Source organism: Apteryx mantelli, chromosome 4, assembly GCF_036417845.1.
Source record: "Apteryx mantelli isolate bAptMan1 chromosome 4, bAptMan1.hap1, whole genome shotgun sequence".
Taxonomy (NCBI): domain Eukaryota; kingdom Metazoa; phylum Chordata; class Aves; order Apterygiformes; family Apterygidae; genus Apteryx; species Apteryx mantelli.
Window position 1 is genome coordinate 50557983 of NC_089981.1, and position 21809 is coordinate 50579791.

The 21809-nt window shown below is 43.0% G+C and overlaps 1 protein-coding gene across 4 annotated transcripts in view; it reads right to left on the reverse strand.

Moving 5' to 3' along the window:
* Positions 1–13078, reverse strand: part of PCNX1 (pecanex 1) — a 92352-nt gene extending 79274 nt beyond the window's left edge. For 2 of the 4 annotated variants that reach the window (XM_067296540.1, XM_067296537.1), the window contains exons 1-2: positions 12792–13078; positions 3304–3512 (exon numbers count right to left, since the gene is read on the reverse strand). In XM_067296540.1, the coding sequence (XP_067152641.1) occupies positions 3304–3512; positions 12792–12944 (362 nt within the window). In that variant the 5' untranslated portion in view covers positions 12945–13078. Of the gene's footprint in view, positions 1–1548; positions 1606–3303; positions 3513–6013; positions 6080–12791 lie in introns of those variants that run through there. The other 2 variants (XM_067296539.1, XM_067296541.1) reach the window with 2 other exon arrangements.
* Positions 13079–21809: the final 8731 nt, after the last annotated feature.

A 21809-nucleotide genomic window follows, 5' to 3' on the forward strand; every position in this document is an offset into this window, starting at 1 on the left:
GTCCTTAATTTCCAATTAAAACAGCAGAATAACTAGTCAGGAAGCTGGTCTCAGAGAACACAGAAGAACCACAACATGTACTGTGAATTCTAGACCAAGATAGTTTCAGGTTCTTGAGAAACTTTCTCTTTAAAGATGGAACTAGTAATTATAACTCCAAAAGGACAAAACTCCAAGATTAGCAATAGGACTGCTAATCAGAGAAAACAGCAAAGAGGAAGGATAGCAAAAGCGAAGCACCAATTGTAGAGATTACACTTTATTTCTCCTAATCATACTTGTTTAAATAGACTGTAAATAATTCAAAGATTCAACAAATGAACTGCATTTTCCAGGTATAAGTTTTATTCTGTAACAAAGTGTACGTGACGTTCACGTATTAATACGAATACAGGGCCCCTATGTTTATACAGGGCAGGAACAGCAGTCAGTTCAATGCTTCATACTATGCTGTACCATAGTGGTCACTGACAAAAGAAAAGCCACATTCCTATCTCCCAAAGCAGGAGGTAAAGTTAAACATGTTTTATGATATCTACATGGGTGCACTGATACTTGTTGACAAAAATTACACTTACACTTACACTGTTGCTTCTACCTTTTCTGTGAAGAGATTAGGATACTGTATCTTATTCCTTAAGATTTGTTTTCACAAAAATCTCAGACAAGCTTAACAGACATCACCCTGTCAAGCAAGAATGAAATCAACAACTGCATACAAGTTACATAAGCAAAGACGACAATTTATCCTGTATCTTTAAACTGCACAGGCTTCTTTTAAAAACATTGACTAGGGAATTGCAAATTTATAGAGAAGAGACAAAAATAAACTGGGCATCTCTTAAAGAGCAACAAGTTGAATTCTTTGCTTAATTAAGTCAAAGTTTTATGAAAAAACTCCAAGTTTGATCCCATTTAGGAACTAATATGAACAGAAGATAAGTTAGCAGTCCATATAAGCCTACAGATAGGAGTACATCACTTCTGTCAAGTGTCTGGAAGCACCACTTTGCAGATAAACAACTAAAGATTTCAGAAAGAAAGAACAACTGTTCTAAAAATCTAAACAGAACCCCCAATATAATTTTTGAACAGAAACCTATCTATCACCTAATCCTTCAACAATGCTATTACTCATATCCAAAGTAGGCTCGAGAAGGGGTGAGACGGGTAAGTTTTTGACAACTCTAGAAGGACAGTTTTACAGATTATAATAATCAGGTATCATGTGCTATAGCCTGAGCTATTTAAACGGATATTCTTATTATGCAAATATCTAATGTATGTATGTTCCCTTAGATCTCCCCTATATCAATGCTATACTAGGACAGCTGAGAAAAAAAAAGTCACCATCAACAAAAAACAAACCCTTCCTACTTTAAAGAGGGTTTTGGTTTTTTTTAATTATTGTTTCAAGATAACTGACCAAGAAAGTGACAGCTCAATACTAAAAGCTCACCCTACATCCCCTCCACTGGTTTGAATGTTACTGCAGAGTTCTTGTAAGCTTCCAGGCAAAAATTAGTATATACTGTACCCCCCACTTACCAAAAAGTAACTCCGTAATTTCTGCATTGACCTTGTTCCCAGTTCTAGTTAAGAGACCTGAAAGTGGGAACAAGGATCATATAAAAGTTAATGAAACTTTAGTTGGCAAGCAGGACACACAGCAAACTAACCTCCACCTCTGAGCTCAAATGCTTGTAATGTAGTAACTTGGCCCATGTCAACTGCTCTTCAGAAAAACTGAAGCTTCTAAAAATATTCAAAAGTAATTATTCACAATACTAATGCAAAGAAGTCCCCTGTGAAGTCTTAGCTACTGTTTGGAAGCTTAAAAATCTAAGGAACACAGCTAAAAAAACGCATTAGCAAGGTTGCATTGAAACAGAACAGACCGCTGGTGTACTTTCATGAATTTTATTAAACAAAATAAGCATCAATTTACATTTAGGAAAGCATTCTGCCAAACTAGTTTAATACAGTTTCAGTAAGGTGTATGGTGATCTAACTGGAGTCACAATTAACATCAACAGGTTCAGTCATCAAGTACAACATGGAAAAAAGGGTCAGGTTATAAAATATTGATACAAGAAGTTACTGTGTATCAGCTTTAAAGGCATATAAGACATGGTCTGCACTGACAATACAGTGACTGAGCTGAGAGCAGATACAGAAGAACTTAGGTCCACCACAAGAGAAGCTATTCTATCCAGGCAATGAAGTCCTTTCACTTCTACGCTAAGTATTTTAAAGAGCATTGCTTTAAGACTTCCTTTCTCCAAGCATCCTGATAAACAGATAACAGGCTTCTTTCAGTTACATTTCCCTATAGTATACAAGGGCCTCCACATAGATGTTTCATAGTTTGAGGGGTTTTGTTTGCTTGTTTTAAACCACAACTTTAATGAGTCAGGACAGTATACCAGCTTTTGAAAACTATTTATGGGTACTACTACCAGAAACCCACAGAAAAGACAAAAACCATTCTTCAAAAACTGATTTATTTCATGCAGTCTAACTCTTATCATGGTTCCAATTATCTGGAGCCAGGCAGAAGCTCTGATAATAGAGCTCATAACACATGTACAGTCTGATCAGACTGGTTAGGATGGCCTTGTTGATGAGTCACCTTTGCCTCCTCTTTGACCAGTCTGGTCAAGGGAAGGAAATGCATCTAGTTTTGGATGCTGATGATGGCAAAAAAGTTCTGGAAAAGAATCCCAATGATGATTTGCAAGTAGCATCAACTTCATTAGAGCTGAGCAATTCTAGGATTTCCAAATTCACAGGATAGTGCTCTCCTGGAGTAAGTCTACAATGGGAGTCAAGCATTATATCTGACTCTTGCTTTTGCAAAACTAAGCAAACTGAGCCCAGATGAGACACTCCTTTAGTGATACAAGAGTCAGGGTGTAGTAAGCAGTCTTTGTCAGCAGGATTTTTAAAACCAGGTCTACTGCTGAGATAAGATTACTCATCCTGGTTGCATTCATTAAGTATTTAGTGACCTGAACAGCACACATTTTCCATGCTGCTGTTTCAATGCTTCCAGCATTTCCACTATTATTCTTGAATTTCTATTGGTGAAGAACTGGGGAATTAACATGAGTCCATGACCTCAATCTAGTATGTGAAAAGGAGTCTGTTTTTAAAGATCAGACTTAAAAGTCCTTCAGAACCACTGAGGTCTGCACCTGTACTCTTCAGTGTTTATTTCAACCACCATTCCAGTTACACACCTGATTATAACAAAGTTGCTTATCATTTGAAGCAATGCACAAGTATTGGCAGCCACCTTACCTGGGCCCATTGCTGTCTTTTCTCTTGGCTGAAACACTGCTTTGTTCTGTTTTTGCACCTCTGTCCATATGCTCATTGGCATTCCTCTCCACAATTTCTCCCTCATCCAGTGCCCTGTGCAAACGGTAATTCACCATCTTCAAAACGATAAAGAGAGCTGCTATCACCGGGCAGTAGACAGCTACTATCATCATGGAAGAAGGAAGGGCCTTTCAAAAGAGAATAAAAGAAAGTTAATGAATACAAGGTCAAAAGTCCATAAGAATATATAAAGCTTTCTAGAATTTAACAGTGTTTCACACAGAAGATATTGATCACACCAATAATTAAGGCTTAAAAAAAAAAAAAGCCCCCCCAAAAACAAACAAAAAAAACCACCCACAGTCAAATCTTACAGGGAGATTGTTAAAGTTTAGCAAGACAGAAAAAAGGTGTTCTGTCCAACTACAAGAAATCAAAGCACTAGAGCAGCATGCTAACTAGAGCTATCAAAGGAGTTTAAGAACCATGTTTAGTCCTTGTCCTCGTTGTCCAGGCTATCAGTATGCAAGACCTAGACTAGAAGATTTACAGCCAGCATGATTTTTATGTCATACCCAATATTTTAAATCTGTTGTTATGAACTGGGAAGATCAAGAGATTTTAAGCAACTTAAATTACAACCAAGCACAGGGTGAGACCTTGTTTTAGGGCCAGTACACAGCAGTGACTCCATTTCGGAAACAGTGATACAAGTTGGAAGGTATGGCTGGGGGAGAAATCCTGCTCAACTCAACCTGGAGGATTGACTTAGCTTGTCAGCTTGCAACAGCTACTCTTGCACAAAAAGATCAGTCACAAAAGCTTAACCCTTCCTTACTTGCATACAAAAAAAAAGTCTGTTTACATTCTGTGGCTCGCAGGTTTGAGCAGCAGCCCACATCAATCTGTGGGATCGCATGCTACAAGGATTGTGTTCGACCATAACATGCCCATGGAGAGGCAGCCAACACAGACGCTCTGAAAAGAATTTCAGCTGTGTCAAAGGTGGCCAAAAGCCACATGAAAAACCTCAGGCCTGAATTCAATTTTTGAAATTCCACTCAAAATTAAGCCTTCTCCCCCAGTTTTTGCTGAAGGCCAAAAAGTTTTCACAGAGCAGTCACTTCAGCAACAGGTATTGAGTAAGCACAGCCTACTAGCTTTTTAAAGAAATTTTAGAGCGCTAGACAAACTTAAATTCTTTCATTTCAAGGCTTTTACCTATCTAATTCACCTTTCACTCATACTTTTGCCACTTCATTTACCCAGTCAGTCACTGAACAATATGAGATATTAATTCTCAGTCTTCAGCCATAAATACACCACTTCCTTACAAAAGCAACAAGAATCCACATACTCAAGTTTGCTGCATCATTTTCCTTTACCTACTAATGATACAGTTTTTATATCAAATTCTAAGAACTTCTTCAGAGAAATATAATACAGTCAATTAAATAGCATTTTATCCAGCACAAACATGAAGTTAGCATACGAGGAGAATAAATGAACTGTCTTCTTAGACTTCCTATTCTAACACTAATTCCAGGTTGTTTGATACACCTAGTCACCCTCCATATACAGACCATAGTAATAGAGAAGCGTTTTATGATCACAGCCTTACAAACATTTTGCAGAAACAGAACAGAAGCATGACCAGAGAACAAGACAAAAAGCCCTCTCTATTCTGCACACAGAGCTCGTTTCAGTCATTTACAGAGATCAGATTAAAACATTAAGATTTCTACATATTCAAGAGCTTATTAGTCCTGAAAGAACAGGCAGTGCTCATCATGTAATTTAGGCCATGAGTTTACCAAAAAACACTGTTTGAAGAGATCTCCAAGTACAAAATATTGTACTAACAAAGGGGATTAAAAAAAATAAACACTTCTAAATATCATATCAACTACTGACTTCAGAACAAAACCAAACCCTAACCTTGCTGTCCATTTTCTGGCAGGAAAAGAAAAAGAAGAAAAAAATTCCACACACACCACCACACACCAAAACACACACACACACACACACACAATATAACATTTCTAAGGTCAAATACAGATAAATAGTAGAGTCTGGAACTGATCAGAGGGAAGTTACTTATGATTCTTTTCTTGGAGAGATTAAGTTTAACCTACTTCATTTCCTCCAAAACAAGTCAACACCTAATATAATGTTTGAAGGAGGATGGGCAAACTAAGCCAGGGTATGCCAATTTAGATTTTGCCCGTCATTATTCATGCTGAGCTGGACAAGACCCTAACTTTCCCTGACAGGGAAATATTCACTTCCCAACCACCACCTCAGGAAGAGAAAGAGGAAACAAAGCTATTTAAAAACTGCATCAGTAATCAGCCAGAAACCACAATGGTGATAATGACACCTGTACAGCCCCTGAAGCAATGCTACAAGGGTTTCCTCAAGAAATGCTATGCCTTGAGAACTTCAGAGGCAGCTAGCTTCCTCCAGGCACACGCAGACCCGTTAACTCTGGCAAAATATATCAGCTTCCTATAAGTGCTAAGCAGTCTGCTGCCCCATTGCAAACACTAATGCAACGGGCTTCTCCCTTACAGCTACCTCGTGTTTGGAAACCATTACCAGAGGAGTCATCTTAACATTTGATGGTGAAGGTTAGGAAAGTACAGGCATGTCTACCATAAACTATCTGGAGAGCTCTTCAATTTCTCACCTCTGTTCTGTCAGCCACCAGATCACACCATGTTTCCAGTGTAGATTTCACATTCTACATCTTGGTCTGCAAAGGAAAGTTTTGAGAACAAGGAGGGCAGGGGGAGGAGGCAAGAAACTAACACAACTTGCAGCAAACCCAGTAAAGAATTAAAGAGTGTTTTTACTCATATTCCATTTTCACAGGATTGCAGACAGCTAAGAATAATAGAAGAATTGAACTGGGAGTGCTGGTGGACACCAAGTTAAGCATGAGGCAGCAATGTGCCCTTGTGGCCAAGAAGGCCAATGGTATCCTGGGATGCATCAGGAAGAGTGTTGCCAGCAGGTCAAGGGAGGCGATTCTCCCCCTTTCCTCAGCCCTAGTGAGGCCACATCTGGAGTACTGCGTCCAGTTCTGGGCTCCCCAGTACAAGAGGGATGTGGCACTACTGGAGCAAGTGCAGCGAAGGGCTACAAAGATGATGAGGGGACTGGAGCATCTCTCTTATGAGGAAAGACTGAGAGAGCTGGGCCTGTTTAGCCTGGAGAAGAGAAGGCTGAGAGGAGATCTTATCAACGTGTACAAGTATCTGAAGGGAGGGTGTCAAGAGGATGGAGCCAGACTCTTTTCAGTGGTGCCCAGCGACAGGACGCGAGGCAATGGGCACAAACTGAAACACAGACAGTTCCATCTGAACATGAGGAAAAACTTCTTCACTGTGAGGGTGACAGAGCACTGGAACAGGTTGCCCCGAGAGGTTGTGGAGTCTCCTTCTCTGGAGATATTCAAAACCCGCCTGGACGCAATCCTGTGCAATGTGCTCTAGGTGACCCTGCTTGAGCAGGGGGGTTGGACTAGATGGATCTCCAGAGGTCCCTTCTAACCTCAACCATTCTGTGATTCTGTGAACTCAGTACTTCAAATTCTTAGCATTTATTAGCAATTATTCCTCTCTGGATAGCATGCATACTGTAGGAATAAAAGAAACTTGAACATGTCCAGCACATTCTGCTATCTGATCACACTTTCCACAAAATCTCATGCTGTGGCACAGCAGTTCTATCCAGGCTACCAGCAACTAATCTGCATCACAGTCTCAAGAGGAAGAGTTTCTGCAACCCAACCTAAATCACCAGTGCCTAACCTATTTTTCTTTGCAATACTTGGAATCATCTAACTTCCATTTGGGATCTCTTCTCTACAACCCAGGTTGAAGTCAAATTAAAATGAGATTAGTATCTTAAATGATGCTTGACATTTTACTGCACTCAGCAAGAAAGAGGTCTCTTGCCAGCGTAACTGAGAATCCTACACAATACCATCTCCTAGATTAATAGGAATGCCTGGAAGTCCTACCTATTTGCAACTAGGTCTCATTTCAGTTCTTTTCACAAGTGATAAAGCAGCCTTTTTATTAGGCCCAACAGACTAAAAGCTCAGGCTAGAGCTTGTTAGCAGACACTAACTGGCCACAAGTCCACAGATGCAACAGCATTTCAGAGAACATCCAATTGTAGTGCACAGCTGTGTAGCCACTTCAGTTAGCACTAAAAGAAAACATACACAGAACAGGACTGCTCACAACTGAAGCTCTTGTATTGGGGGGGGCGGAAACTAGACTTGTCCATACATAAACTGTCTGCTTTAATTGTGTTCTATTGAGAAACTTCTACCCATAACTTCAGTAATCTAATGGTTGAACAAACCTGATCATTAGATAAACTCCTAGCTAAGAGTATTTCTCTGCATTTTTAAGGGACATTAAGTAGCACCTCCAAAGACTAAGGGGGGGGGGGGGGGACAAAAGACAAACAAACAAAAACCACAGACACCCACCACACAGCCTGGACTTTCTACTACCCTTCCTTCAGGACTTACTTCCAAAATTTAAAACTTTCAAGATAACTTATGAAATCTATACTATACATGTTGAGCCTTGATATCAAAGGAATCAACAGCTTTTTCAAATCTGGCTAACTCCTCTTCATCTTTCCTCTATGATATATGATATGATAGAAACCACATACAAGAAGCAAAGAATAGCACTTAAATTTGAGTTCCTCCTTTTCTAAAGCACATTTATTGCAAGACATTATTTGGGTGTGGTCTTAAACTGCTATGCTATCAGCCTATTGCCAGCAAAAAGCATGGTCCTACTCTCTGTAGCAGGCTACTAGTGCCCATAGCCAACTGGGCTAGTAGAAAGCTCACTACAACAGGCAACCAGTGTTCTACCACTGCAGTTTCCTGAATCACCTGGGGTGGGAAGGGGGCCACAAAACAGTTGGTCAGATGAGCACAAGTGGTGAAGAAAGGGAAGATGCAGGAATGTACAGTTACAAAGAGTGGGACTGTCCTTTCTGGAAGCAGCTGGCTGTTAGGTCAGCTCACTTGTATCACCGCACACCCTTTATGAAAGGGTTGGTAGGAAAGCTTAAGCATTCCCAAATTCCAAGTGTCAGCCTGGAACAGAAGGGAACCCTCAGACCAACAGTTACAGGGCTTTCAAACATATCCATTTAAACTCCAAAGGTCTCTCTACATCTTGATTCAATGTTTCAAATAGAAGAGTGCCAGGAACTAGAAGGAATTCCACTTGATCACAGGTTGTGCTGTATACTTACAAAGAAATAAGGAAGACTATGAAGTTGATCTTAGCTAACCACATCATGCTTTAGCTAGACACTGCAAATACAATGAAGAATTTCCTGACTCTTTTCAAAATAAAGATGTTTCCTATTAAAAATATTCATAGCAAAACCTCTCACCCCCAAATCAGATTGCAAATCCTTACATAAAACTGATATCAACCAAATATTCATTAAGCAATAAAGGCTGCCTTGTAAAATTCTATGAAGTTCAAGCATTTTGAGGCCAATATTTTATAGACACATTCACATTGGAGGAGCGGAAAGAAGACTATCAGGAAGCAGGAGATCTAGTTTTGTCACTGTTTTCTGTTTACAAACACAGAGCCCTAAAGAACTACTGATATTAGGAAGCATATTCAGTTATAAGTTACCTAGGTTTTTGACTGAGGCTTCACATGAACAAAGTCAAACTTCTAGTAACCAAGAAACTAGAAGTGGCTTAGAGCAAGCTGAGATACCAGGGACTCTTACCATACATCCGCTTCCAAGTACTTAAACTCTTGGTTTACCTCCGAGTACTTAAACTGAGAAGTTAAGAAACAGCACTTCTATCAGAAACTTGGCTAGAGGAGACTTTCACATGAAGCTACATTTACATGACCTACTTCTATTACTACATACACAAGTCAGGAAATCCAATGCCTATTAAATGAACTGTTATCTAAATGAGCTTGTCTTTGACAGACAAATTCTGTAGGTACAAGCCCATCACCCAAAGCAAGCTTCAGTTCTGGCTCCTCTTCAGTCACTGGCAAAATTCCCCTGACTCCAGAGCCAAGACTTCACCCCCTTCCAGGCATGTGGGGGGCTGGAGCAGCATTCCAACTGGGGAGAGTGCTCTGGCAGCTCTTCTGCTCTCCCCCTCCCCTCCTAGTAGTGATGTAAAGACATTGGTCTCTGGATTTAGGATACCTTAGCTTTTGTTAACTCTGTCACTAGCTTTTACAACTGTCTTGTACAAAAGTTTGCCCATATTGTAGCATATTTTTCTTTTCCCATCTTCAGTTTTGGATTAGACTAAAGCAAGGATCGACTCTTATGACAGACATGCAGAGCAACTGGCACAATTGAGCCTATTACTAAACACAAATTTTACAAGAGGATAGATTAAAGTAGTCTAGCAAGCAATACTTTTGCATGCATGCTGCCAAGCCACAGATCTAAGAGTAAAGACTTAAGTAGCTTCACCTATCCAGACCCTTCTCCTCTACACCCTGATCCCTTTATTACCTAGACTTTTTTTGCCACATTTATGTCAAGGACAGTCAAGCATATAAATACGCATGAGAGCAACAACCACCTTGATCTGCAAGATAGATGCCCGTATGCATACATCTTTTCCCCTCTCCTTCACCAAGGGTACAGACCCCAGACTTACACATGCCCAAGCTCAGAAGGGAGATCACAAACCAAGGAAGAAAAGCTAGCCAAATTCCACCTCTAATTTCTTCAATTGGTCGGCACCATGCATTAAACCCAGAAAGCATCCACTACCTCTCAGCCCTAACAGCAGTGGCATTATACAGGCACAAAGAAGCACACAGATTTATGTTATGACTTGCTGACAATAACCATTACCAGATCCCATTCTGAAGTTACAGGATCAATACAATGAATGTCTGGGGTGGGGGGGGGGGGAAACAGCAGTACTGGTGTAATAAACCAAGTCCTTAAGCAATGAATGCATCTGAATTACAAAATCCAGAGAAGATGAAGCCTTCCATTACTGTTTGAGGTTAAATAACACTTGAAAAGTGATTAGCCTATTGTAAGATGCATTCAGTCTTGAGAACTAGCTACAGGCAGGGTGCTTAAGTGATCCTACTTACCTTTGTTGCTACAAAACAACTTAGAAATAACTACAGTTGTTACTGATGCAGCAAAGCAAGAGCATGATCTTGGAATTCCTATGCAAGGAAGTTGTATATGCAGTGTAAAACTTAACAGCATTTTAAGTTTTTATACACACACACACACACCTTTTTTTAAAACATGCAGGGTTGTTTGCCAGCAACAAGTCATCTGAACTAGCTTAGAAATTCCCTCCCACACCAGTGGGCCATACTCAGAATTCAGATTACTGTTACCTAAGATTTTAGCAAGTTCTGCTTGTTTATGTATGTCCTACAGCAATGCAACATTTACTGCTGTCTATTCTGAAAAGAGTCTAAGAGATGTTAAAAGGCTGAGATGACCATCACAGTTCTGCCTGTTTAGTTTATGTCTAGACAATACTTAAACTGCAGAGGGTGGAAAGAGGGACAATAGCCAAATATGATTCAATCTACTTTAACTTGTGACTAATCTCCATACTTATTCTCAGGGAAGCTGGCACTTGTTGTTTCATCTTTAACTTGTCCAAAGCTATGAAGCAAGAGAATTTCTCCAACCTCAACAAAACCTGAAGCAGCTTGCTTTTGCCCGTCTTCCCTTTGCACAGAAAAAAGAAACAAGTTTAAGCAACACTTAAGTTTACCCCATAGTGTGGGCAACTGAAGCTTAACTGATGCTTCAACAGCAGCAGGAGGCTCAAGTGCCAATCCAGATCTATTAGTTATCAGAGATCTATCAATTGTCAGAAGATCTAAATACAATATAGATCAGACCCCCTTCAAAGGCTCCTGCACATGCAACATATAACTCATCACACTTATGAATCACTTTCTCAGCAAGGCAGTACTAGTTAAATAGCCTATATTTTGTCAAAGCATAAAAGCACTACTTCTGAGCAAGTGTGGATTCAAGACCAAAAGGATCCTCTCCCCACATTCAGTGGAACTCTAAATAGATAGAGATTCTCAGTTTTTACAGAAATCTGTTTAGCTGAACATTTGATCTAGTTGCTGTCACACTATCTTTGCTTTTAAAAACAGTTTGTCTCAGCCTTTAGTTTCCTTGCCAACAGCCTAGAGTTTTCAGACAACAAAGCCTTGGAGCTACCTTTTCCAAGAACATAGTAACATGAACTAAGAGGTAAGTGTACAGAGCTGTAACCTCCTCTTCCACATTAGCCATTTCTTCATACAAAGCATCCCACATTGCATCTTCTATCCTTAGAAACTGTTCTTTAAACAAAGCAAAAATGCCTGACCCAAGAGTTCTAGATCTCTGCAACTGCACTCATGCAGATTTTTCCCTCCAAGGTCTCACTATAATTCAGTTTTTCACAAGCCAGCTTCTACTTTAAGTTGTCACAATATCTGGACCTGGCAGACTTGCAAATTACATTCTACTTCATCAGCTCAAGACTGGTCACATCACACCTAGAATGATCACACTGTTCTACTGCTGAGATGCCCGAAAAACACCAGCATTTTGTAAACCACACACAACTAACACAGAAAGACAAGTGAGCAGTGACCAACAGGAAACTGCTTCCTTCTCTCACAACCAAAGGTACCTTTCATATGTCAGTTTCCAAGTACAGATGTCAAGAAACTTCTAGATTTAGAGGTCAGGATTTTAAAAACCTTCACCAAAATGTCAGATACAAAGACACATTCAGCAGGCATTCTCCCAAACCAAATATACCACAGTCTGGCTGTGAGCAAAAAGCACAAAGTAACTCATCACTAATAAGCACTCCATATATACTACCAGCCAGCACACAGTATGCCACATTACAGCCAAATGAACTTCTACATTATGAACTCTAAAGAACATCCTTTTCCCAGTCTCAAAAGTCAGAAGGGAAAGCAATACCACCGCCAGCCAGAAATACTGGTTATGTTCGACAGCTTCCACTCCAGTTGTGCTTTTTCTGCACTATCAGTACACCCGGAGCGGGAGCTAGCGTTACCACCGCTCCATAGCCAAGGAAAACTCGGGTGCAGAGAAGCGCAGGTGAAGCGCCAGGGACCAGCCGCGCCTCCGCGGGGCAGGTCAGGGCTGCCCCAACGCCGCAGCCCGCGCGGCTCCGGCGCACCGGGGCCGCCTCGCTCGCGGCTGCCACGCGAGCCGCGGGGGCCGCGCCGCGGGCAGCGCCCCCCGCCGGGGCCCCGAGGCCCCACGCGCAGGCGGCGCCGCGGGCAGGGGGCGCGCGCGCGGCCCGGCCCCGCCCGCCCCACCGCGGCGGCGCCCCCGAGGCCCGGCGGGGCGCGGGCGGGCCCCGGGCCCCGCTCCCCGCGGCGCGGCGCTCCGCTCACCATGTAGAGGGTGAAGGGGAAGCCGAGCAAGAAGAGCCACAGGTAGAGGTGCAGCGCGTTGACCCCCGCGCCCTGGTGCGGGTCCTGGTACCAGCCGCCGCTCAGCGCCGCCCACACGCCCTGGCGCAGGATCTGCAGCACCTGGGAGCCCATGGCGGCCCCGCTCCGCCGCGCCGGCTCCGCTCTATCCGCCCTGCGAGCCCGGGCAGAGCCGCGCACCGCCCGCGCTCCGCAACAGCCCGCACGGCCGCAACCACCGCCGCCGCCTCCCCAGCAACGCTGCCGCCATCTTATGTCCGGGCCCCGGGCCGGCCGCCCGCCCCCGCGCCCCCGATAGACCGGCAGCCCTTGCGGCAGGGGACGCCCGCCCCGCGCGCTGCCGCCGGGGAGGGCCGTGCTGCGGGGGAGGCGGTGCCTGCGCCTGCGCGCGGGGGCGGTGCGGAGGCCCGCGGCGGCGCCCCCCGGCGGCGCGGAGGAGGCGGCGCGGGCGGGAGCGGAGCGGAGGAGGTGGCGGCGCGGCCGGGCCTCCCCGCCCCGGCGGAGGGGCTGCGGCCGCTACCCCCAGCCCCTGCTGCTGCCTGCCCTGTACCACCAAGGGTTACGCATCAGCCACGCGTGCGGCGGGGCGGCCGCGGCCCTCGCCCCGGCGAGGAGGCGCCAGCCGCACGGCAGCGGCCCGCGGCTGCTTCCCGGGCCGGGTCACGGCGGTGCTGGGAAGCGGACGGAGAGGGGCAGTCGCAGAGGGCCTGTCCTTGCCCTTTCTGAACCAGTTATTCCTGATAAGGCACGACAGCCTCTTCTCACCACTAAGGGGGATGACATCATCCCATCCTATGTTTTGGTTCCTTAAAATTAAAGCGAGATAACAACATCTCCATTTTTAGAACCCTCCAATTTGCCGTCAGGGCATGACTTCAGCCAAAGCCTCGAGTGCCCGTCCCCACCTCGGCATTCATTTTGTTACTGTTCTCAACACATATGAAGCCAGAACTGTTTAGATTTATTTCCCGCTTTTGCAAAGGAGAATGCGTGTTGCACAGGTATATCACAAGTCCCGAGCTTTAAGTCTGAACTTCCAGATTCAAGGATTTTACAGAAGAGCAACAGAAGATCATTAGTTTTCATCAAATCCTGGCTTTTCAAACTTTCCACTTAAACAAATGAATCCCGACAACCATGAGTCAAATAGAAAGAGACAGATTAGGGAAGGAGTTTTGACACTGTTGCCAAGCAGGGGAAAGGGGAAGTCTGTTCCTTCAAACCCTGCAAGTGAGAAATGCTGAGAATCCTTCACCAAATTACCCAACTCTTCAGTCATAATTGGGGGGGGGGGGGGAGGGGAATAGCTATGAGGGCATGCTCTGATATTGCTCCTGTGGTGGCAGGAACATCCCACCTAGGTTTCTAGCCCAAAACCCAGTAACTGTCCGACTCCACCAGGTATACGACAGGAGAACAAAGCCTTCTCGTTCTCTGTTGAGGAGGAATTGCATGCACGTACTATCCAAATACTCAGTCATGACTCATGATTAACATGCATTTGGACCTGTGTTTTCAAGAGACTCTTTTAATGTCACAGTCTCCACAGTGTTTTTCTCCATTAGCTAAACCAGTGGCAGCATTTGACTATTCTTGGAAAACCAAGAGATAGAAGTGACTGACTCAAAACAGATGTAGTTGATCTATTTTTTTTTGTTTCCCCAGTGGGAAAGAAGGGAGAAGGGATTGACACAAGACCCCCAATCATGATGGCTCCCTCCTCATATTAAAAAATAATAAAAAATAAATAAATTCAGTGTTTAAAATAGTGCATTTCTGAATATGAGACTGCTAACAGTATTTGGCAGGGGAATGTTTTTTCAGTCTGTCAAACAGGATTGAAACATGAAAAGAAAAAAGGTTGGGGGGAAGGGGGGGAAACAGAAAATACCTACAGAGATTTATCATGGGTGGGGAGGGGGAATTCCTTCTTTTGGGATGAAGCCAAGCATGAGAAGCATCACCAGTTACAGTAGGTTCAAAAAATATATATATATATAAAAAAAGTAAAGTATGTTTCAACTACATCATTTTCCAAAATAGCTTTAAAATTTGAAATTACAAATACACTTGTTAAAATATGAAGTTTTTAGGATGCAGGTGTTATCCATAAATATACTGTGACTCTATAATGATCCAGATTAAGAAGTGTTCTTTGTAGGTACTTTCTGCAGCTGTTTTACGAATGTTACATAAAAGCTGTTCATCCTCTCCACAAAAAGGAGGAAAGAGGGATAACACTCACTAATAATGAGTCTAAAGGCTGCCCTAAATGCTTTAAAAACCTTTTTGCTTTTGTTTAGGAGCTATTGATTAAATCTGCACAGATTAGCCTCAACCTTGATAGTGATGATTTGCACTGAACAGTTCCCTTGTGTGAGAGAATAGATATTGTGGAAGCTTATGGCTGCTTCCCCCCTCCTGCTCCTAGAAGTCATTGGTCTGAACATGGAGCGATGGAAGCTGACAAGGGGGGCAGGAGGGGGAGCAAAAACAAACCCAGGAAACAAAGCATGAATATTATAGGCTCAACCCTGATCCAAAGCAGCATAACCTGGTTTAGCACACATAGCCCCATTCAAGAGAACTGCATCCTGGGAAGACGTATTCGGAGTCCAGCAAAATAAGCAAGAGAATATCACGTCCTTGCGGGGACAATTAAATTTCATTGTTTAGCTACTTAAATGCAGACAGGCTGAAAACATTAAGACATGAGATAGCAAATAATATTATTGGAATCCCTCCATGCCTGAAGGTAAAACTGGTAACAAGCCGAGCTGTCAGCATCATTAACAAAGTAAGAAAAAAAAAATCATGATTAGCTTTTCAGGGAAACAAACAAACTGCATCTGGGTAGAAAGTAACAGCAGTAGACTAGATCTATGCATTGAGCCTCTGCAATCCAACAAATAACTAGCTTACCGTCATGCTCTGCTTTAGCTTCCCAGTACTTCTTTAGGATGGATATTGCTCTCTGTGAGAGAAGAGAGCACGCTCTGGGAAAATTAGAACAGAACATTGGTGAAGAGTGAAAAATTTATTAAGTACTATTATATTTAGAAAAGGTTTTATGAAATACTCAGATGAGCTAATCACAATTTCTTGATCAAACTTATGAATACACTTTTTTTGCGGGGGGGAGGGGTAAATGCTTGGTATCACAAGAACAGGAAGTTTATTATAACAGTAGCAAAACACTGAAGCCTGCCATAGAAATGCTTCAACATGTTGCCATTTGTAAGAGCATGCTTTGGACCGTTAGGAATATTTTAGTCTCTCCTATCTCTTCATTCAAGGGAATTAAGTTTTATACTTTTCCCACAGCAATCTTTTCTATCCAAAATTATCATTTTTAAGTTAGTTATCAAGAGAATTGCTAAGCTGTATGAGAACATAACTTAGATAATTAAGACATGAGGGCTAACAGGAAGTTAAAGGCAAGATTTTGTTTAAATTGGGTGAAATTTATTATGTCCAGAAATAAGCATATTATTAGCACTTTCTTGTAATTTTTCATTACAGTAATCTTCGCAGTTTAAACCCAAGCTGTTAATAGCCTTTAAAACAAGCAGCACAAAACAAAAGAAACAATGATTTACTGACTTCACAATTATGAGATAGAGTTAGCACTTCTGTCTCCATGTTGACTACAGTGTTTGTTTTCAGATAAACTTTGACAAAGAAGGCCTTCATAGCTCACTACGACTCTTACTGATTTCCTGCCATTGATCCCTCGGCTCAGGATCTATAGCTGATCAGCAGCATTACAGCCCTGACTTTTGAATCCTGCTGACAGATATTTCTTACTGTGGATTGGATACAGTATCCAAAGTTACAATTTTAACCTCCCCTCCTTCCCTCCCCATCCCCCCCCCAAATTTTTTTTCCTTCATTACTGATCAGCCTAGGAAAATAGCATACCTAACTGTTCCTTTCATGAAGGAGCAAAAATTAAAGTATTTCCTTGCTACTTGGGCATTAATAGTCTTTGTTTAACTTAAAGTCTTGACATTCTTTCTGCCATTTGCATGTAAGTGCAACCCTGTAGAAAAAGGGTGATCCAAATTTGGAATATTGTCATAGATGGCAATAAAACTGTTTTATTCCCTATCTATCTTAGAAAAGAATTGAGAAGTAGGCTTATTTACAAGGAGGAAAGAAAGCAGAAAGTCATTCTACAGTAATATTTGTTAGCCTGGTTTCACTGTAAGATAGCTAGTTTTCTTATAAAACCTGTCAGGTGTTTTTCCTAGCTTTATTTTTATTTACAGTAGAATGGTTCTCAACAACTGTAGTACTCTACTAGTAGTTTGCTGAACATGTTACCATCTTGTTAGCACTTGATGGAGGCTTATCTGCTATTTTCACAGCTTTTAACAAACTTCTAAGCAAGAGCCAGATCCTTTCACAGACTGCATTCCCTTCCTAGCAGTTCTGTTCCCTCATTCTTCAAAACCTTCCATAACAAGTCACACCAGATTCAGCCTCACAAACTAATAAATCACTGTGAAATCACTCTGTGAAATTCACTCCTGTCTATTACCCCTGCTGTCAATCACAATGTAGCCATTAGAAACAATGGAAAAAGTATGCATATTCCATAGCACCTCTGAGCAGATCAGGCACGGATTTACCAGCAGGAAGACTACATGCTGCAAGGCCTCATCTCCCCACTGCACCAGCAGGTTCACCACTCACATCACATGCTGCAGCCCCAACCATGTATCAGGAAATGGCCTGCATCCACCTTTATCAGAGCGGCACACACCCTGCACTTCCAGATCCACCTGGCTCTTCAGGATGCACCCTGCCCAGGCACCACTTGGGGCAGGCTGTGCCATGCCCTCTCTCTCAGGGTGGAAAAACAAACTCCTTGCACTCAAATACCAAGAAAGGGGAGAAAGTTTTTTTTATTATTATTATTTTTAACTATACCTATGACTAATACAGCTCTCCACAGTATTTCACAGTGCTACTTAGCAAGACTTTAATTCACTGAGTGGAGGATGCTAATTACTGATCTGCACACACCTGGACCACAAAACTCACAGTACCATTAATCCTGCCTTTGCAGTCTCTCTCAGCTGCCTGCTACACTGAGTATGTAAGCTCTTTTAGCACACTCCCCAAGCCGTGAGGTTTTCTTAAGACAAAATAAGCAGACCAAAGTTAGACTTTTCCTAGGGAGCACTTACCTAAGATTCTTATTATCGAGGAATGCTCAAAGGGGAACAAATTTTAAATTAGATCCATGCTGAAAAGGAAGTCCCATGAGGGCCAAGGAGAAAAGAATTCTTACCAAATTCTTGGTGATAGCAACCTTCCAACTCACCACTAGAACAACAGCATCTTCAGCTCCACTCCTTTTTCTTTGTTGTCTAGAAATTGTCTCTACACAGCTTTCTGCTGTACATTTTTAGAAAGCCTGGTCCCTTTAGTATCCCTAAAGGAACCTCTTGCAGGTGCTTTAGCATGGCTGAAAAATCAACTGGAATGGCTTAATACTCCCATTGCTAGAGACAGAGGGTAATTTGCAGTTTTAAGATGAACTTTCCTCTGAGAGATGGTACTGTTTAGTGTTTCTTGCAAGAAAATTATGACACAGTAGACTTTATCATTCACATTACAAGACCTAATTCTGTGAACTTGTCCATACAGAAATCACTCACAGAAGCGTCATCAATGTCCCAGTGACTGGAGGGTGTCTGTGAAGAGGGAGGCATCTTCTGGTGTTTCTGGTACAAGAATCTCCTAAAAACACCATGGAGATGAAACATAATAAACAAGGCTAAAATTAGAATATCCAAACACTGAGCTGACAGTATTTTAGCAGCATTTATACCACATTCTTTAAACTACAGCACAGCAATGCCTCACTGTAAGAAATTTCTATCAAACAATAATTCATGGTGCCACTGGGATAAATTCCTAATTAAGACCTTTGTTCACAGTTAAAACTCTCTGTCTGAAGCGCAAAGCTATAGGGCATGCAAATGAGTCCACAAGACCATCTTCTCCATTTTAAAAGAATTCCTCTCTCTCATGGCTCTTTTTAGACATTTTTCTAAGAAAAAGCACAGAAGAGGGTTTCAGTTTAACCACAGTCAGAAAGACAGAAGTTTTAAAAATATTAAATGCCTACCGATTTCAGGGTACTGGGAAGAGGACGAAATTAGGACCCACAAAGAGGAAATGTGGGCAATATTTGGAACGTAGTCATAAAATGGCTGACTTATCAACAGGCGTGTAATGTCATATTGTCCACAGCATGGACTATCTCTTGCACAGTTAGCCAGCCAAAAATATGTAGACAGGGAACATGATTTGGGGAGATTATTGCAGGGAACTATGGAGGAAGCTATAGTATTGTGGTGGGGGCACAGGATAGTGCTGAGAGTAATGTGCATATAAAAGAACAGAGGAAATCTGTGGAATAACCAGCAGCATTGCAGGGGGGAAAAGCCATAGGGAATATATGTCACAATTTCATGTGATTGGATTTCACACAAGTAGAAGGCAGATAATTTGCCCAGGCAGATTCGTTCAGAGGCCCTTGTGCCTTGGCAATTTCCCTTGGTCTTTCTCAGATTTAAGCTCATTCTGAATAAATAAAATACTAACTTTATATTTCTGTCTGATCTCAACAGCTTTACTAGCTGTGTATGTAAGACTCCTCACTGAATACAGCTTTGTCTGAAGTGGAATATGGCAGTGACTGTGTGCTTTAGCAGGAGATGTGAAGCATGATTTTGACATTCAAGACTATTGGAAACAGTATGTCATTCATTGCCTTGAGATGGAAAGTGGCCATAGCTAACAAACTGAATTTGAGAAAAGAACTACAGAATCTCAGTTTCAAATCCCTTCCGGAAGGTAACATCTCTAGTCACACTCTGCTTCAGCACCAATATGGGTCGGTCTCAGGAGAAGCAGGGCCATTTTTTAAACTACCAAGATTTAGATTCCCAGAGATGCTATATGATTCATGCTGGCAAGAAATCTCAGCTGCCCCACAAGATCTGCTGCTTTCTGTATGCTTCTTTGTGTTCCTTGGAGGTCTCCCAGATAAATACTGGGCAGGTCAGACCTGCTTAGCTTAGAAGGTCTGATGACATCATACACTGAGGTGTCGTGACTACTATTTTTATATTTGCTTGAATTGGCAATGCCTGAAGGTACGGTTAACAGATTTCAGAATGTGAAAATGATGATTAATCTCAGGGGAGTGCCCTGAAACATTGTCACTTCATGGCAGATCTAAAGCAACTCGGATTCCAGCAGCCCTTTAAAGAGCTACTAAAAAAGAAAACCCAATGAGTAATGTTCCATGAATCACAGAAGCGAAGACCCAGGCTGTCCCAGACAATCTTTCCTTTTTCTCTAGGCCACATTTTCTCTAAGCACTACCTTAAGGAAGCCATCATCCTAAACCATACCACTGCATGAAATATTTGATGAAATCAGGCATAAGTACAGCAGAATGAGGGCAGCTTGAAGGAGGTGTGATGAGAGCTCGTACTAACAAACAAAGAAGGACCGGTGGAAGATGTGAAGGTCGGGGGCAGGCTTGGCTGCAGTTACCATGAGATCGTGGAGTTCAGGATCCTGCGAGGAAGCAGCAGGGCACCAAGTAGGATCGCAACTCTGGAGTTTAGGAGAGCAAACTTTGGCCTCTGCAGGGACCTACTTGGAGGAATCCCATGGGTTAGGGCCCTAGAAGGAAGGGGTGTTCAAGAGAGCTGGTTAATATTCAAACATCACCTCCTCCAGGCTCAAGAGCGGTGCATCCCTATGAGTAGGAAGTCAAGCAAAGGAGGCAGGAGACCTGCATGGATGAGCAAGGAGCTCCTGGCAAAACTCAACCAGAAGAAGGAAGTCTACAGAAAGTGGAAAGGGGGACAGGCCACTTGGGAGGAATATAGGAATGTTGTCAGAGTATGCAGGGATGCGACGAGGAAGGCTAAGGCCCGTTTGGAATTAAATCTGGCGAGAGATGTCAAGGACAACAAGAAGGGCTTCTTCAAATACATCAGCAGCAAGAGGAAGATTAGGGAAAATGTGGGCCCTTTGCTGAATGGGGTGGGTGCCCTGGTGACGAAGGATGCAGAGAAGGCAGAGTTACTGAATGCCTTCTCTGCTTCAGTCTTTACTGCTCAGGCCAGCCCTCAGGAACCCCAGACCCTGGAGGCAAGAGAGAAAGTCTGGAGAGAGGAAGACTTTCCCTTGGTCGAGGAGAATCGGGTTAGAGATCATTTAAGCAAACTTGACACCCACAAATCCATGGGCCCTGATGGGATGCACCCACGAGTGCTGAGGGAGCTGGCGGATGTCATTGCTAAGCCACTCTCCATCATCTTTGAAAGGTCATGGAGGATAGGAGAGGTGCCTGAGGACTGGAAGAAAGCCAATGTCACCCCAGTCTTCAAAAAGGGCAAGAAGGAGGACCCAGGGAACTACAGGGCAGTCAGCTTCACCTGCATCCCTGGAAAGGTGATGGAGCAGCTCATCCTGGAGGCCATCTCCAAGCATGTGGAGGACGAGAAGGTGATCAGGAGTAGTCAGCATGGCTTCACCAAGGGGAAATCATGCCTAACCAATCTGATAGCCTTCTATGATGGAATGACTGGCTGGGTAGATGAGGGGAGAGCAGTGGATGTTGTCTCCCTTGAGTTCAGCAAGGCTTTTGACACTGTCTCCCATAACATCCTCATAGGGAAGCTCAGGAAGTGTGGGCTAGATGAGTGACAGTGAGGTGGATTGAGAACTGGCTGAATGGCAGAGCTCAGAGGGTTGTGATCAGCGGCGCAGTCTGGTTGGAGGCCTGTAGCTAGCAGTGTCCCCCTGGGGTCAGTACTGGGTCCAGTCTTGTTCAACTTCTTCATCAATGACCTGGATGAAGGGACAGAGTGCACCCTCAGCAAGTTTGCTGACGATACAAAACTGGGAGGAGTGGCGGATACACCAGAGGGCTGTGCTGCC